Here is a 17045-nt window from a genome sequence, read left to right as displayed (position 1 = left end):
ACATGCGGCGATCAGACACGAGACACCGTGTTATCTGGTCCTATGACTGCTGACATTTGCTATTCTTGAAGCGTCCAATCAATTTGTTTGACTTTTGCGTTTCCTTTGTTTTCTTCAGGGTTCTCGTCCATCGAGTGACCTTGTCCTGAGCCTTTTGTGCGTTGTGGCGTTTTGACGCACAAACCACGCAGGAGTGTCTATAAACCGGCCAATACCTCCCCGGATTTTCATTCGATTTCCTATTTTTCTTTTCCCAATCCAAAGAAGATATTCTTCTTTGTCTGCGTTGAATAAATACTTTTGCCTTTTGATTTCAGTGAGTGAGATTTGGATCTCAATCATTCACAATTTTCGTTTTTCCTGTTAGCATCACCCTTGGACTCGACTTCTCTCAATTCCGACTCTGCAACGCCCAGCCTTGCACGACGTCACCACAAGTCCATTGGTCACACCTGAAAATTTATTTTTCTACTATTTTGGTCGACTTTCGCCTTGCAGCAATTTTTTAATCTATATTCATTTTCATTTTTCTCAATCAGAAACAGCCGCCTTTTAGCTTGTGCGACTACATTATACAACTGTCATGGCCGAAAGTCATACGAGATCCCCGCCCCTGCCACAGCGGCCTTCCTCAATCTTATCTCGAGCCTCGCCGTTGCAACTAGATCTTTCAAGGAGTGCCATCCGCAAGGGAAAGGTCATCCGTCGCCATCGGATCGAGAATGAAATGCTGACCTCGACGATTCTCGTTAACAATATCCACTGCGCTTCATGTGTCGCTTATGTCCGTGAAGTCCTTAGTGTTCATCAGGGCGAAATACGCAATGTGGATGCCAACGTTCTTAGCCATGAAGTTCGAGTCGAGCATGGTCCAAAGCTTTCAGTATCCGAGATTTGTCGCTCATTATCGGCTGCTGCATTCGAAGTGTATAGCGCGTGGACGACCAACTCCTCTGGCGTTCGGGTATCGCAGATAGACTGCGGCGAAGACGGGGACAAGGATTGGGTCAAACACGCGGCAGAGTATATCCCCGGATCTTCTTTCCGGAAAAATTCAAAAGCGCGCTCGTCTCGTCATGGCAGCGCAAGCAAAGACCATCAGAACTGGCAGCATGTGCAAAACTGCTCCGCCTGCCAAGCCGAACTGCGGCAAATGCGCGAAAAGGAAGGGCTGGGAGCCAAGGGCCGAATTGATTCATTGACTTCATCCAACACACCTTTCGCGAGCACGCATGCCCAAGCCCTGGACGTCGTCAGTGAAAAGGGCCCGATTCGAGAGGCGACGGGCCCTAAATCCTCTTACGAGCGCCCTGCATCTCCGGACGCTCAAGGTCTTTATGAAGTGCCTCTTGAAGCTGTTGTATCTGAATCGCCAGAAAAGCCTCAAAAATTTCGCGCCACTTTGAGTATCGGAGGAATGACGTGTTCATCATGCACCGGGGCCGTTACTGAGGGTATCAAGGAGTTTTCCTGGGTGGAATCAATCAATGTCAACCTCATAACCCATAGCGCTTCAGTGACGTTTTGGGGCCGTCGTGAGCGGGTGGACGAGATTGTCGAAAAGGTCGAAAATTTGGGTTATGATTGCCTGGCAGATGATATTAGCTTGGTAGAACTACCTGCGTCTGCCTCCTCGGAGTCGGTGAAACATCACCCTGCTGTATCCGTCGCTATTTTAAGTATCGAGGGCATGACATGCTCATCATGTACCAATACAGTCAGCGCTGGCATAAAAGAATTTCCGTGGGTCAAGTCAGTCGATGTCAATTTACTCACGAACAGCGCTTCAGTAACTTTTGAAGGACCTCGGGAGCACGTGGAAGAATTGTCTGAAAAGGTGAATGGATTGGGTTACGAATGCACTGTTCAGGATGTCAAGCTTGAGCACGAACCTGCACAACGTCGGGCGCACCGGCAGCGAGAGCGTTCGAAATATACTGCCCTCTTGAGCATCGGGGGCATGACCTGCTCATCATGTACAGGAGCGGTAACTCATGGTATCCAAGAATTATCCTTCGTCTCGGCCGTTAACGTCACTTTGATAACCAACAGCGCCACTGTTGAATTTGAGGGCAAAGAGAACATTGATCAAATCAAGGATAAAGTGGAGAACCTTGGTTATGACTGCAATGTTGAGGAATTGTCACTCTCTGATTTGGCTGACGATGAGGAGGAGGAAGAGATCAAAAGGAGGACGATCAATATAAAAGTCGAGGGAATGTTTTGCCAGCACTGTCCGCCCCGGGTTCTGGAGGGAATACGATCAAACTTTGGCGACGAAGTCATCGTTGACAAGCCTCTTACTCTCAAGGATCCCGTCATGAGGCTGACCTACCTTCCTCAACCGCCGGATCTGACTGTTCGAAAATTGGTCGCCGCAGTAGATGCTCTCGATACTGCCTTTACAGCTCAAATTTACCACCCGCCAACCATTGAAGAGCGTTCAAGGGCAATGCAGCACCACGAGCAACGTCGCCTTCTTTTCCGCCTTGCTTTGAGCGTTGTGGTAGCTATCCCGACTTTCATCATTGGTGTCGTCTGGATGAGCCTTTTGCCAGCCTCCAGCGGCTTGCGACAATTTTTCAATGAACCCATGTGGGCTGGCACAGCCTCTCGTACGGAATGGGCTCAATTTATTCTGGCTACACCAGTCATGTTTTTCGCTGCCGACGTTTTTCACATTCGAGCAATCAAAGAGATCAGAGCCTTGTGGCGTCCAGGAAGCAAGGTCCCGATAATGCGCAGATTCTACCGTTTCGGTAGCATGAATCTGCTCATGTCGGCCGGTACTTCCGTCGCATATTTTGCGTCTCTTGCAATCCTGATTGTCGGGGCCACAAACCATACTGCTGGGAACGGTATGGGAAGTCACGTAGACTCAACTTACTTTGACTCTGTGGTCTTTTTGACAATGTTCATTCTAATTGGTCGGTCTCTGGAGGCTTACAGCAAAGCAAAGACCGGCGACGCCGTGAGCATGCTCGGAAAATTGCGGCCTACAGAAGCTATCCTAGTTTCTCCTACGTCCAGTGAAACTAGCTCGGATGCAAGCAAAGGAGATTTGCGAGAACCCATCCCGCCGTCGTCTGTGAAAGTGAGTGTCGATTTACTCGAAGTCGGTGATCACGTTATAGTCCCGCACGGCGGCTCTCCTCCCGCAGATGGTATTATTGTCTCCGAAGGAAGCCAGTTTGACGAAAGCTCTCTGACTGGAGAGTCAAAACCAGTGTCCAAACAAATTAACGACACTGTTTTTACTGGCGCTGTCAACATTGGAAAGCCCGTCACCATGCAAGTCAAAGAAGTCAGCGGTACATCTTTGCTGGACCAAATTGTCGCTGTCGTGCGTGAAGGCCAAGCTAAGCGTGCGCCCGTGGAGCGGTTTGCCGATGTCTTGACTGGATATTTTGTTCCTGTAATCACTCTGTTGGCAATATTTACTTTCTTCCTCTGGTTCGGCCTCGGACAATCAGGTCGGCTTCCCGCCAACTATCTCAATGTCGATACAGGAGGCTGGGCTTTCTGGGCGCTTCGATTCGCCATTGCCGTCTTTGTAGTCGCTTGCCCTTGCGGCATCGGACTCGCTGCTCCTACAGCTCTTTTCGTTGGGAGCGGTTTAGCAGCTAGACATGGCATTCTGGTAAAGGGCGGTGGTGAAGCGTTCCAAGAAGCCAGCGAGTTGGATGCTGTTGTTTTTGACAAGACAGGCACTCTCACCGAAGGAGTCGGGCTCAAGGTCACCGACAGTGAGCTGCTTGTGCCCGAAGGCGAGGCGAATGTTGTATGGGCTATAGCCAAAACACTTGAAGAGTCATCTACCCATCCCATTGCAAAGGCCATCGTGTCCTTTTGCGAAGACAAATCCACTGCGAAGATCACCGAGTCTGACATTGAGGAAGTACCTGGTCGAGGCATCCGAGGGACCTTCACTGTCCGTTCGTCCAGCTCAAACGACTCAACAGACACCTCAGCCAGCTACGAAGCCGCCATTGGCAGCGAAGCATTCATCTTCTCTTTGCCCGGAGTAGACCCTGATTCAAACTACTGGGCAAACACGTGCCTACCCAAATGGCAACAAGAAGGAAAATCGGTCGTGCTTTTTGCTCTTCGCCAGATTTCCTCTGAACAACAGACCTCCTCTGCGTCATCGTCATCCTTTTCTCTCGCCGCAATCTTCTCGACCAGCGACCCGATCCGTCCTTCAGCTGCTCCTGTCATATCCGCGTTACAAAACATGGGCATCGCAACATATATGCTTTCCGGAGACAACATTTCCACTGCTCGCGCCGTCGGATCCACCGTCGGGATTCCGCCCGAAAACATCATCGCCAATGTCCTGCCGCATGAAAAAGCCGCACATGTCACGCGTTTACAGCGAGAAGCAAATGTCCCTCGGCGTCTCCGCAAAGACACGGCTACAAATAAGCAATCCAATCATAGATCCTCTACGTACAAGATTGCCATGCTCGGCGACGGAATCAACGATGCCGCCGCCCTCGCTGCAGCGGATATCTCCATAGCTATCGGATCCGGCTCGGACATTGCACTTTCCTCGTCGTCGTTCATCTTACTCACCTCGGAGCTCGACGCCTTGCTCAAACTCGTCCACCTCAGTCGTCGCGTGTTTCGCCGCGTCAAGATTAATTTCGCGTGGGCTCTTGTATATAATTGTGCCATGGTCCCCCTCGCGGCGGGTATCATTTATCCTGCACCCGGACACCCACGCCTAGGCCCCGTATGGGCATCCCTCGCCATGGCTGCAAGTAGCGTGAGCGTCGTCCTCTCGAGTTTGGCTCTGCGCTGGGATTTCAGAGCCGCGCTTATGCGCGGAGTAAGGAGGATGACGGGAAAGTCCCGGTCTTAAAAGTAAACCTCGTACCTTTTAATCGGATTTTTCGCTTTTATCTTTTTCGCGGCCTCATGTTTTTCTCAAAGGCTAGGCGTGTATTTCTTTTTCCTTTTCTTTCCATTTTTTTTAATCTTTATTTTCTATTTATGTACCTATGTATTGTTTAGTATACCCAAGTCTAAGCTACTATACGGTGGGATTAGGTCGCTTAATCGTCAAATACTTGGAGTTCTTCGCTCAAGCGGTATACTATAGGCAATCTGTCAAGCTATATTGTTTGTTGCAAGGGATGTTGGACGTTGTTCATGATGCCTTGGTCATGATTACGAAGTCTAGTTCTCACGTCGATAGAAGCGTTGTCTTTCTAACTTAATGTGTATTTCAAGTTCCCTGCAAATTGTTCTAAGTAGCTGCCTTTTTTTTTTTATTAATACTCTACCGGACAGGAAAAATATATATAAAGACTTTTGTTCATGAGATCATATACCGTACCATCTTGTCTGGGCAATTGCAACTTGAATGCCGAATATCGTGTAGATACTCCACGCTCTACCATGAGAACGTGACATGATGAAAGCATGATAAACCCTCCCTGGGTAATCCTTCCCCAGGCAAACCCTTTTTTCGGGCGTGGTGGCGTGGTGGTCGGCTAGATGGTAACAGATCAAGCCATTTCCCAGCAGTCTAAATGCTATTATGCATTATTGGTAATGCTCTATCAGGCAGGCTCTGCCTTGTCCATCTCCACCATGTGGATCGGATAGATTTTTGCATGCTAAATAAACCAAGCGTGTCTGTGTTCAAAGGCATCTTGAGTCCTCCCATGCCGTATTACATTTCTCGTGCGGATAACTCTGCTGAATCCAATACTGTGCCAATGGCTACAGCCAACACACTTCGTCGCTGGACCATCCAAGCACTAACCGGCCCAGACCTCCGCGACCTTTTTGCTTAGCGCCTTTCCTACTTTTTTGCGGCCGACGAGGTTTCCCATTCGGGCAAAAAGCAACTCATCCCGCTTTTTGGTGTCATCATTGCTGTTGCTGTTGCTGTTGTTGTTGTTGTTGTTATTGGCATCGACGGTGGAAGAGGCATCGAGCACGGCGAAGAACGCTGCAGGAGTTTTCCACGTCTTTTGGATCTCGAGCGCCTTGTCGCCGGAGACGCCGCGCGTGCACATGAGCATTTTGAGAAAGACGTCGCGCAGAGTGAGGGACTCGGATTTGGACGCGAGCGAGGAGAAGGCGGGGTATGTGATGTAATACGAAGACGAAGACGAGGATGAATTGCGTGAGGAGTTTGGACTAGGAGCTGTGAGGGTAGATAGTCCAGCGCCAGATGAAGAAGAAGCGGTAGAGCGCAAATGGTCAAGAAGAGGAAGATATGTTGTGGGAGAAAGGACCGAGGCAGGGATAAGCGCAAGGGGCCGAGACTCGTACATGCGCTTCAGCGTGGCTGTCATGCGGGCAAGATAGCGGATGGTATCGTCGAGTTTCGGGGTGCGTTTGACGAAGAAGCCGTTGACGACCTGGGTGGACGCAATGGCGGAGTCGACGGCCTCGTGGTACCGCGATGCGACGTCCTGGCTGAGTGTGATTTCTTCGATGATGTATATTACGTTTTGCACGCCGGATTTGCGCAGTCGGAACTTGATGTCGTTAGCGGATGGCGAGAGAGAGAGAAATAAACAAGAAGAAAGAGAGGGAGAGAGAGGAGAGAGAGGAGAAAAATGAAAAAAGAGGACTGTAGGGATAATTGGAAGGGTGAGGGATAAAACAGCTGAAAAGAAAAGGGGGATAAACCTTTTGCTCTTGAAATCTGCCATCCTTGATACTCCCGACTAAATCGTCGAGACGCTTACGCTCGACAATGTAATCGAGCACAATCTCGTCGCCTTCTTCGCCGAGACTTCGTAGCAGGTTTGGATCATGACACTTGGCTACCCATAACGCATCACCCAGTTCGAGACTGCGCATTATTGGAACGACATCCTTCTTGACAAGCTCCTGTTGGATGTAGTCCCTGTCCGTCTTGGCTCGGACTTCCCGATTGTCGAGGACGAGGTGGATCGAAAAAGACGATGCGGGAATGATAACTGGCTGGAAATCTGGCAGGGTGGTTTGTTCGGACTGTAGCTGAGGCTGAGTAGGTTGTCCACTTGGTGGACCTAGCTGAGGCCTTGCTTGTGGTTCGGCGGGGCCGGAAGGAGCAGTCCTTGGGTTGTTATGGATAGCTACTGGAGCAGAAGCTGGTCGTTCAGGAAGCGGAGAGCTAGAGAATAGCTCTATGAAGCCGTCCTCGTCAATTCTTGATTTTGATCTGCGGTGCTCTGGACGAGATGCTGCTGCTGCTGTGTCCTTTGAACCAGCGCTTTCTGTTGCTGTGCTAATATCTGGAGCAGAGGTTACGGCTAGGTGTGCTGGATTTTGCCCAACAAAAGCATCAATGTTTCTTTGACCTGTTTCCGCAGTCTTCCTGATCCTGTGGGCTACCTCCCAGCCATCCTCTGTCAACGCGTATTTCCGTAACGGCCGGCCTCGCTCGTAGACCAGATCCTTTTCGAGAAGAGTCTTCATGGAATTCCATGCCGTGTAGAATTTGGTCGGATCACTGGGAGCGGTGAATGAAGCGTCACAATGCGGCTGCGCACGTTCAATCGTTTGCGCTTTAGTGAGTCCCTGCAGCGCGTCTTCGGAGACAGACGATAGCGCAAGAATGAGAGCATAAGGACCAGAGCGGAGCACCGGAACGTAGGGCTTTGGCTTGCGTTGCCTTTTCGGCGCCGCGTTAGGTTCTGCTTCATCCTCTGCTGCGCGTCTCCCGCCTGCAGTAATATCCAAGGTTGAGCTCGTCGCCATGTGCAAGGGAAGAGTTGTTGGCGATCATACCTCTTCTTTTGTAGGGAGGCTCAGGCATGGGCAGGCCATTTTGGACGCAATGCTCTTTAAGCTTCTCTGTGAGACGGTCACAGAGCTTTGGGCCGAGCCCGTGCAGCTGCTGTGCCTCTGACGGATGCGCAAACGTGAGAGGGCATGCTTTCATAGAGTCATATGCCTTTTTGTATCTAATTTCGACGAGATTAGGTTTACAAAGGGGACCAGAGAGTAATAGTCGGAGATACTCACGTCTTTACGCCTTTGCTGTTGCGCTCTCGCGCGGTCTCTAGCCATTCGCCGAGCCATTGAAGAAGCAGTGGATTGGCACATTCAGTAGCCATATTGAGTGAGACAATTCAACCGTAAGCCATTCTCGAATGAAAGATTCACAAGATCAACATAACCATATTACGATAGCAAGGCAATTCCGCCGTTAGGATGTCGGAGATTATTCATATATCAGGCATACTTCATCGTTGCGGTTGAACGTGGGTTGTGACACGCTAATATCGCGAAATCACGGGATCACCAATTAATCAGTTGCCAAAACGAACTCGGTCAATAATATCAGTCCAAAATTCATTGAATGTATTCTCTACTATGCCCTTTTACCCAACCGGCGCCAGAATGGAAAAAGAAGATAGCACACATGCAGAAAAAGTATTTTGTCCTCGAAGGCGGATCGGACATCTATTCGTCTTCTGATTCGGCTTCGTCCTCCATTTCATCCTCATCATCTTCCACTTCAGCATCATCGTCCAGGACATCGCTTTCCCACTCATCATCATAGTCGTCCATGGGCGCGTCGCTGTCCTCACCCTCTTCTTCATCTTCTTCGCCCCCTGACTTCTTTCGATCTTTGCGTTTACGCTCAATGTTCTCCTTTTGTTGCTGTCGTCGCTGCTCCTTCTCCTTTCTGCGCGCGTCCCAAGTATGGTCCATGGCCTTGACTTCTTCTTTTGATTTGTGAATGTATTCATGCCACATGACCTTACCGCCGCACACTCCCTCCTCAACCTTTGTTAATCGAAGTTTCATCCTGGGACCAAGTTCCACAAGCTTGACTGCTCTCTTTTCGACGCCAGTCGAGCCCTTTTCTGCCTTTCCCTCAGCTCTTGCTCGCTGCTTGTCTCTCTTGTTAAGGACTTTGCGGGTTGAGGACTCCAATACTTCAACCTCGGCATCCGTTTCAGGCTCAGTATCGCTAGCCGACGTGTAGCCACCGGCACTCGGGTCCAATAGATAGTCTGCAACATCATGAAGCTTGCCAAGATTCGGCATGCCCTTCTTCTTCTTCTCCTGAGAGCTGACAAGCTTGTCGGCGGCATTCAACCTCCGGATACCCTTTGAGACTCCCGTGCGTTTGGTGGTGATGGCATAATGTCGTAGATTGATGGTGTAGACGCCATCGTCGTCTTTTTTTGGTGGTTCACGGTTCAAAAGTAGCACACGTCGGATAGTTGTCAAGGGAGTCTTTTGCGGCGAGATGGGCGGAAACAGGGATTGGAAAACAGAAGTCGTAAGGGACTCGAGATGTTTCGGCACCTTTGAATCCTCGGATTGACTTGTAAAATTATTCATCACCAACTTTGAATGCACTGATTAGCCCAAAAAAATATCCGAGAATAAAGTGAGCTGATTTTTTCTTACCAAAGGTGGAGTCAAAAAATCCTTTTCGGCACCCTTCGGACGTTTCATCGCCTTCTTCACATCCTTGCCCAATGAGTATTTCTCCACTCGGAAATTCAACGTCGGGCCCCGCGGGGTAAGCGCCAGTCTGAAATTTGTATTTCCAGAGGCGGATCGAGAGAACAACATAAGATGAGTTACGCCCAACGGGCCAGCCATGGTTGTGAAATCCCGCAGCTTGTTACTTTTTCTCTCCTAATTCAAAAGAGAGCCGTAAGCCAATGCACTTCAAAAATTTGGAAAAGAAATGAAACGAAGGAAAAAGACATACTTTCAGCCGGCTTGCAGTATTTGGCTCCATCATAGTTCGCACGTCCTTGACAAGCTGGCTAACACTGGGGCCAACTTCGCCGGCTCCAACGCGGATGACCATACTTCTAGGTTCACGGTTGCCAGAGGCATTCTGAGGCGGCGCCGGTCCATTGTTAGCGCCGAGGTGAGTGCGCTTCTTAACGCGACGGCGAGCCATTATTGTGGTGATTCGACGGTGTTGTCGATTGGTTTGATGTGTATTATTTGCGTTGTGAGAGTCGAGGAATAGAATTATTTCCGAAGGTGACGTCCGGAGCCTTCGGCCAATCAGCGTGCAGACTATCGACAGCGGTGAAGAAAAACTTCGATATTATCTTATCAGATCGAATCAGTGCGATTTGTCTCTTCCCTCAGAAATGCCAATTCCCCAAACTTTTTTATAACAACATCATCTTCGTCTCAACTCTCCGCTTCTGCTTCCATTACGGTGCTGTAAGATGTCGGCCTTGAAGAAGAGAAAGGTTAGCAATGGCGACAGCGCTACTTTCTCAACAGAGACGCCTCAGCCAAAACCTGCCAACGACGTTATGGACAAGATCGACGGCGTTGAGCCTGTTGAACCCTCGCCGCGATTGAGCAAAACGCCAGAGCCTTCGTCAGCGCCACAGAAATCTTTCAAGGATCTAGGAATCATCGATTCATTATGTGAAGCATGCGAGGCTATTGGATACAAGGCACCGACACCCATCCAAAGCGAAGCAATTCCTTTGGCCCTCACAGGCCGAGACTTGATTGGATTGGCAGAAACCGGTAGTGGAAAGACTGCCGCATTTTCTCTGCCCATTCTACAAGGTACGAATAGATAGTCGTCCTTCTCTCGCAAGTACAAACGATAGTTTTCTAACTCAAACTACAATAGCTCTCATGGATAAACCGCAAGCGTTCTTCGGTCTCGTGCTGGCACCCACCCGAGAGCTTGCTTTCCAGATCTCCGAAGCGATCGAAGCACTGGGATCACTCATTGCTGTTCGTTGCGCCGTCATTGTCGGAGGTGTGGACAAAGTCCAACAGGCTATCGCGCTTGGAAAGAAGCCTCACATCATCGTTGCCACTCCTGGACGTCTCCTTGACCACTTGGAGGAGACCAAAGGATTTTCGCTCCGAACACTCAAATATCTGGTCATGGACGAGGCAGACCGTTTACTGGACCTCGACTTTGGCGCCATTCTAGACAAGATTCTGAAAGTGCTACCCAAGGAGAGAAGAACGTACCTCTTCTCGGCTACAATGACCTCCAAAGTCGAATCTCTACAGCGAGCATCACTCTCCAACCCTCTACGTATCCAGGTATCTGACAGCAAATACTCGACTGTCTCTACGCTTTTGCAATCATACATGTTCCTCCCTCACAAGTACAAGGATATTTACCTTGTGTACCTCCTGAACGAATTTGCTGGACAAACCTGCATTGTCTTTACACGTACCGTCAACGAGACGCAGCGTACCGCCATCCTCCTTCGGAGCCTTGGCTTTGGTGCCATCCCGCTGCATGGTCAGCTCTCACAATCTGCTCGTCTTGGTGCGTTGGGCAAATTTAAGGCAGGCAGCAGAGACATCTTAGTCGCCACCGATGTTGCCGCCCGTGGTCTCGATATCCCGTCCGTGGATATCGTGCTCAACTACGACCTTCCGCCCGATAGCAAGACCTATATCCACCGTGTTGGACGAACAGCTCGTGCCGGTAAAAGTGGTCACGCGTTTAGCATGGTGACCCAGTATGATGTTGAGATCTGGCTTCGGATTGAAACTGCACTTGGTAAGAAATTGCCCGAGTACAAGGTCGTCAAGGAAGAAGCGCTTGTCTTGAGCGAACGTGTTGGCGAAGCTCAGAGACGAGCAATCCGCGAGATGAAAGACCTGCATGAGAAGCGGGGCACAAAGGGCGCCACGCTTCGGGGCCGAAAACCCTTCCAGGGCGGCAAGAGAGGACGCGATGATATGGATGCCGAGGAAGGATAAAAGTTTTCTTGATTTGAGAAGAGTGATCTAGTTCTTTCAAGTTGTATTGTACATACCCTTTTTACGGCGCATGACCTGGGTTGGTTCGAGGACTTTCTAGATTATAGAAATTACGCACATATAAGAGAAACCCTAGTTTGGTTTTCTTTGATTTGCTTCAGTTTGCTGAAGTAGACTCGGTGACACCGTACATTGGCTGTGTGCATTTCATGAACTCAGCTTATTGCTTGACAGAGTGTTTCGTGCCCTGAAGATGCATTGCGGAGATAATATTTTGCTATATATACATCGGTATTCCCAGTAATAGTCGTTCGCCAAAATCTATCCCATAACTACGTGTTTTAATAACATACATCCTATTGTACAGTACATTTACATTTGCAAAAAACCGACCTCCCTAAAACTACACAGCTGAGCGAGCAGGCTGCATTGCGGCGTGGCTCCGGCTCGGAATATCCGACTCCTCTGAGCTCCAGCCAGGCAGCAGACCCGGAGCCATGGCGATGGCGCCTTCCATATTGCCTTTATTATACAAGAAAAGACCCTGCAGGGACGCCGTGCTGGGTCGATAGTCTCCCTGTCGGCCATGGCCCTGCTCGTCTTCAATCAAGCCGAGGCTCTCCATTTGCTGGAGGAAGCGGCTCTTGGCCTCTTCGGAGCCTTCGACCTCCCCGTAGAAACGATCCCAAAGCTGCGAGATCTGGTAGCGAGTAGCCTCACCCAGCCGCACTGTCATGTCGACACGGCCCGGACGAACGAGGGCTTCGTCAAGCCGATCAACGTGGTTGGTCGTCAGGAAGACGATACGTTCTTCTGCGCTGGCGACACCGTCCAGCGCGTTGAGCAATCCGGAGAAGGTGACATTTGCCCCGCGATATCCGTCTTCATCGCTTTGGATCCGACGGTTGCTGAAGGCCGCATCAACGTCCTCGAGCAGAACAAGCGTTCTTGGAGGAATGTTGGTCAAGAGATGGTTGAGACGGTCGTCCGTCAGGCCCCGCTCGCTCAGATTTACGAGCGCAATGCTGTAATCCAGTTCGCCGGCAAGAGCCTGGATGAATGAACTCTTGCCTGTGCCCGGTGGGCCGTGCAAAAGGTAGCCACGACGGTAGGGGATGCCGCGGTCGAAGTACCATTTCTCGCTGGCCATGAAGTCCTTGACGTCCTCGACGACCCTCTCCTTGACGCCCTGGTCCAGAATCACCGACTCGAGGGGCCGCTTGCGTCGCGGATAACCGAATTGTCTCCATTCGGTGCCCCAGGCGGTGTACATGACCGTTTTGCCTTCCTGCAGCTGCATTGCCAGCTTGTGGGCTTCGGCGAAGAGTTCCTCGAACACATGTCGATCCGAATATAAAGTCGTGAGGGTGACGGTTTCCCAGGGCGACCCTTTGTCGTGTGCAAATGATTTAGTATCCCGCGCTCGATCCACCGCTATGAAGGTGTTTTTGTATCGGAGAACATGTCGCCCGGGGCCGGGAATAAGGGAGAAATATGTGTGGAGCGATCCATTCGGGTGAACGACGTTTTTCGTCTGGATCGAGAGGTGGTGTAGTCCCGGAGTAAATCGCTGAATGAGTGATGTGAGCACTCGAGGCTTTTCGCCTTGTGCTGCCGCGGCGGCCTGAGCGGCAGTCGCTGCTAGTTGTTGCTTTTGATATTGCGACATCCAATGGAGGAACCATTGGTACGATTCATCGTTGCGGCTGATTTCAACGTCGACCAGTAGTCGTCGGCGGAGTAGACTTGCGCCTCGACGCAGTCCGCGCTGCGCAAAAGCCACACAGGCACCTATGCCTGCTAGTCCGAATCCCTGAAATAGAAGGAAAAAATTGTGTCAGTGGCAATAGGACAAAAATTTGACCACCTCGTCGCAGACGAACTAGGATCCGGGAATACGTACAGCGGTGAAGAATGGATTTGATTTCAATTGAGAAAGAATGCTTCCATCGCCGGCATTGCCTGCTTGTCCAGCAGCAATCTGCCGGGACAATTGTTCTCGTGGTGAAGGCGCATTAATAGGAACTGTCGCGACGGGAGCAACTGGCTCCGCGACCGGTGCGGAGGGTACAGGAAGAGGCGCAGTCTGATCCATGGCCCCCGAAATTGGTCGATTTGAAACAATCACCGAATCATCCTTTCTTTTTTCCTCTAGCTCGTATTTCTCGGAGGGCGGAAAAGGCTCGGGGAGGCTGCTTTGTTGTTTGACGTTTCGAAATTTGTCGTATGACGGTGACGGAGAAAGAGAAAACGAATTTAGTTAAGTAATCGCGACTATTCCTGTTTATATTAGTTACGTTATACTTCAGGACAGTTAATATATAGAAACCAATATCTCCACACCAACCAACCCCGCGAACACGGTAGCTAGTTTATATACTCCACCCAACGGCTTTCCCTTTTCATATTCCCCTTTTTTCTTTTCTCTCAAATATCTGCTCTTCGTAACGCTGGCCGTCACTGTATTATCTGTCTTCCGACCTCATCTGTTCCTGGGAAATTGAAACGGCCGGTTTACTGCGCTTATTGACACCCCTCGTGTTCGTCTCCCCACTACCACATCGCCCTCAACCATGGCACTCCACGAGAAGTTATTAGAGGCGTCGGGCAAGCATCCCAAGCCTGCAGAGCATCAATTTCAATATGGAACCGCCGGTGTAAGTATTATGCTTGTTTGTTGAAGCTGCATGCACCGCGACGCCGCTAACTGCTACATACAGTTTCGTATGAAGGCGTAAGCTATTCCACAACGGACCCCCAAAAGCGTCACGCGTACAAGTGCACGAGAAACTGAATTCTGAGATTATATAGTACTTTGCTTGATCCTGTCGTCTTCCGCGTTGGTCTGCTGGCAGCATTGCGGTCAAAGCGATTGGGAGGACAGACAATTGGTGTGATGATCACTGCGAGTCACAACCCGCCTGAGGATAATGGTGTCAAGCTGGTAGACCCCATGGTATGATTCAAATTTCCAGGTACCTGCAAAAGCTTGATTGGACTGTAACTAAACGTTGTGACACGTGTAGGGCGAAATGCTAGAAGTATGCGAATCCAAGTTCGACCCACCCTCGAATTGTACAAAGACTCACAAAACATTGTCATTTCTCTAGGCCTCCTGGGAAGCATATGCGACCAAGCTTGCTAATGCATCAAGCGATGCCGAGCTCGTCGAAATCTACAACAAGCTCTCCACGGATCTTAAGATCAAGTCCGAGACCCCCGCTCGCGTGGTGTACGCCCGTGATACTAGAGCGTCTGGCGCAACCCTCGTTGCGGCCCTCGTTGATGCGCTCGAGGTCACTGGCACACAGTACACTGACTACAAACTCATGACAACACCTCAGCTGCATTACATTGTTCGAAGCGTCAACACCCAAGGCAGCGAAGCTCCCTTTGGCGAGCCCTCCGAGACCGGCTACTACAAGAAAGTCGGCGCTGCATTCAAGAAGGCCATGCAAGGCCGCAAGGCCAATGGCTCTATCACGGTTGACTGCGCCAACGGTGTAGGCGGAGGCAAGCTCAGAGAGCTGATCAAATATCTCCCACAAGCCTCAGAAGGCGGCCTCGAGATCAAAGTTGTCAACGACGACGTGCTCAAGCCCGAGCGGTTGAACTATCAGGTATTCAATCCCAACCTATACTCCCATAGCCACAGTCCAAGCCTGTCCTGTCTTTTGAAAGTCCTCTTCCCTTGTATCCAACTAAACTAATAACCCCCACTATTCAGTGCGGCGCCGACTTTGTCAAGACGAACCAGCGTGCTCCCCCCTCTTCCCACGCCGGGCAACTCGCACGATGTGCCTCTCTCGACGGCGACGCTGACCGCATCGTCTTCTACTTCATCGACCACGACGGCAAATTTGTCCTTCTTGACGGCGACCGCATTGCTACGCTCGCCGCCTCATTCATAGGAGATCTCGCCAAACAAGCCGGACTCGGGGACGAGCTGCGGATCGGCGTCGTGCAGACGGCCTACGCAAATGGTTCCAGCACGCAGTATATCAGCAAGAGCCTAAAGCTGCCTGTCGTCTGCACACCGACGGGTGTAAAGCACTTGCACCACGCCGCCACGAAATTCGATATCGGGGTGTACTTTGAAGCCAACGGGCACGGAACAGTGGTCTTCTCCCCGGCAGCTCTGAAGACGCTCGCGACCACGGAACCGCAATCCCCCGCGCAGAAAACCGCACTTGACACTCTCCGCGCCCTGACCGATCTCATCAACCAGACTGTCGGTGACGCCCTGTCTGACCTGCTCCTCGTCGAAGTCATCCTCGCGCATAAGGGCTGGGGTCCCAAGGAATGGGAGTCGACCTACACCGACCTCCCCAACCGGCTTGTCCGGATCGAAGTCGCAGACCGGAACATTTTCAAGACTGTCGATGCGGAGAGACGCTTGGAGAGCCCGCCCGGCGTGCAAGACCAGATTGATGCCCTTGTCGGCAAATACAAGGCTGGGAGATCATTCGCGCGGGCAAGCGGCACGGAAGATGCTGTTAGAGTATACGCCGAAGCCGCGACGCGCGGTGAAGCCGACGACCTCGCGCAGAAGGTTGCGACTGTCGTCAAGCAGGCCGGGCGATGAACTTAATAAGGTTCCTAACGTACGATTTTGTCGTACTTTTTTATTGGCTCGTCAAAATCTGTTTTCAAACATGTCACAGCGTCGTGGTTTTCGACATGATGGCATACAAACCATGAAAAAATTATATATCCCGAAAGTGACACTTTCTTCCTATGTTCAAAATTTTTTTTTTTTCTCTTTTGCCGCCAACCATTCTAACGAGCATGACTACAACATGGGCGTTATACTTTACCCTGACCCTTTTCTTTTTCTTTTTTACCCCCATTGAGTTTTCAATTGTAGCCCCTTGTCTGGATACTCCAACAATCTATAAGTCATACCTCCCTCAGTAGGGACAAAATATGAACTACAATTTCCATTCATCACTCATCACTCATCACTCATCACGGTTCACGGTTCACGGTTCACGGTTCATGGTTCACAGTTCATGGTTCACAGTTCATGGTTCACCAGGGATTCCTATTACAGCCCAAGCTTCATATGAAGATGAAATGCATTCAAAAAAAAAAAGGAAAAAAAAAAGTGTCAAATAAATCCCATTTTTGTAACGAACGACTGAGTCACTGACTGTCTCTAAGTGTCTTTTGTATCATACAGAGACTAAAGACTAAAAAGACTATAAGACTGGGTATAATAAAAGTAGGTACATAGGTATATAGGTAGGTACCTATAGGTATATAAGGTAGGTACCGTATGTATCCGGAAGAAGAGAAGCAAAAAGAGAAAGAGGGGGGGGGGGGGGGGCTCCTACCAAAAACTATCACTCGTATGAACG

At 50.3% G+C, this 17045-nt stretch overlaps 6 protein-coding genes across 6 annotated transcripts; 3 read left to right on the top strand and 3 right to left on the bottom strand.

The window, feature by feature from the left end:
* Positions 1–260: 260 nt before the first annotated feature.
* L228DRAFT_250786 (heavy metal translocatin) lies at positions 261–5327 on the top strand. The gene has a single exon (XM_018333410.1). The coding sequence runs from the start codon at positions 584–586 to the stop codon at positions 4862–4864; it is 4281 nt and encodes a 1426-aa protein (XP_018185270.1). The 5' UTR covers positions 261–583; the 3' UTR covers positions 4865–5327.
* Positions 5328–5441: 114 nt separating this feature from the next.
* On the bottom strand, positions 5442–8066 carry L228DRAFT_285651 (hypothetical protein; the record flags this gene model as incomplete). The annotated part of the gene is made up of 4 exons (XM_018336360.1): positions 5442–6497; positions 6652–7673; positions 7738–7913; positions 7975–8066. The coding sequence occupies 4 exons, from the start codon at positions 8064–8066 to the stop codon at positions 5769–5771; spliced, it is 2019 nt and encodes a 672-aa protein (XP_018185269.1). The 3' UTR covers positions 5442–5768.
* Positions 8067–8278: 212 nt separating this feature from the next.
* On the bottom strand, positions 8279–9925 carry L228DRAFT_233847 (putative ribosome biogenesis protein Ssf2). Its single transcript, XM_018330648.1, has 3 exons — positions 9686–9925; positions 9376–9609; positions 8279–9312 (listed from the first exon to the last, which is right to left on the bottom strand). Exons 1-3 carry the CDS (start codon positions 9881–9883, stop codon positions 8416–8418), a joined length of 1329 nt encoding a protein of 442 aa, XP_018185268.1. The 5' UTR covers positions 9884–9925; the 3' UTR covers positions 8279–8415.
* An 88-nt stretch (positions 9926–10013) lies between these two features.
* L228DRAFT_257050 (ATP-dependent rRNA helicase RRP3) lies at positions 10014–12010 on the top strand. The gene is made up of 2 exons (XM_018333959.1): positions 10014–10518; positions 10586–12010. The coding sequence occupies exons 1-2, from the start codon at positions 10164–10166 to the stop codon at positions 11683–11685; spliced, it is 1455 nt and encodes a 484-aa protein (XP_018185267.1). The 5' UTR covers positions 10014–10163; the 3' UTR covers positions 11686–12010.
* On the bottom strand, positions 11911–14110 carry L228DRAFT_263569 (hypothetical protein). The gene is made up of 2 exons (XM_018334504.1): positions 13589–14110; positions 11911–13498 (listed from the first exon to the last, which is right to left on the bottom strand). Exons 1-2 carry the CDS (start codon positions 13778–13780, stop codon positions 12089–12091), a joined length of 1602 nt encoding a protein of 533 aa, XP_018185266.1. The 5' UTR covers positions 13781–14110; the 3' UTR covers positions 11911–12088.
* Positions 14111–14258: 148 nt separating this feature from the next.
* Positions 14259–16270, top strand: L228DRAFT_214660 (Phosphoacetylglucosamine mutase; the record flags this gene model as incomplete). The annotated part of the gene is made up of 6 exons (XM_018330043.1): positions 14259–14342; positions 14406–14419; positions 14497–14641; positions 14712–14726; positions 14796–15305; positions 15413–16270. 6 exons carry the CDS (start codon positions 14259–14261, stop codon positions 16268–16270), a joined length of 1626 nt encoding a protein of 541 aa, XP_018185265.1.
* Positions 16271–17045: the final 775 nt, after the last annotated feature.

The sequence above is a fragment of the Xylona heveae genome (assembly GCF_001619985.1).
Source record: "Xylona heveae TC161 unplaced genomic scaffold L228scaffold_12, whole genome shotgun sequence".
Taxonomy (NCBI): domain Eukaryota; kingdom Fungi; phylum Ascomycota; class Xylonomycetes; order Xylonales; family Xylonaceae; genus Xylona; species Xylona heveae.
The sequence above is the reverse complement of the archived record's forward strand: the minus strand, read 5'-3'. Positions and strand labels throughout refer to the sequence as shown.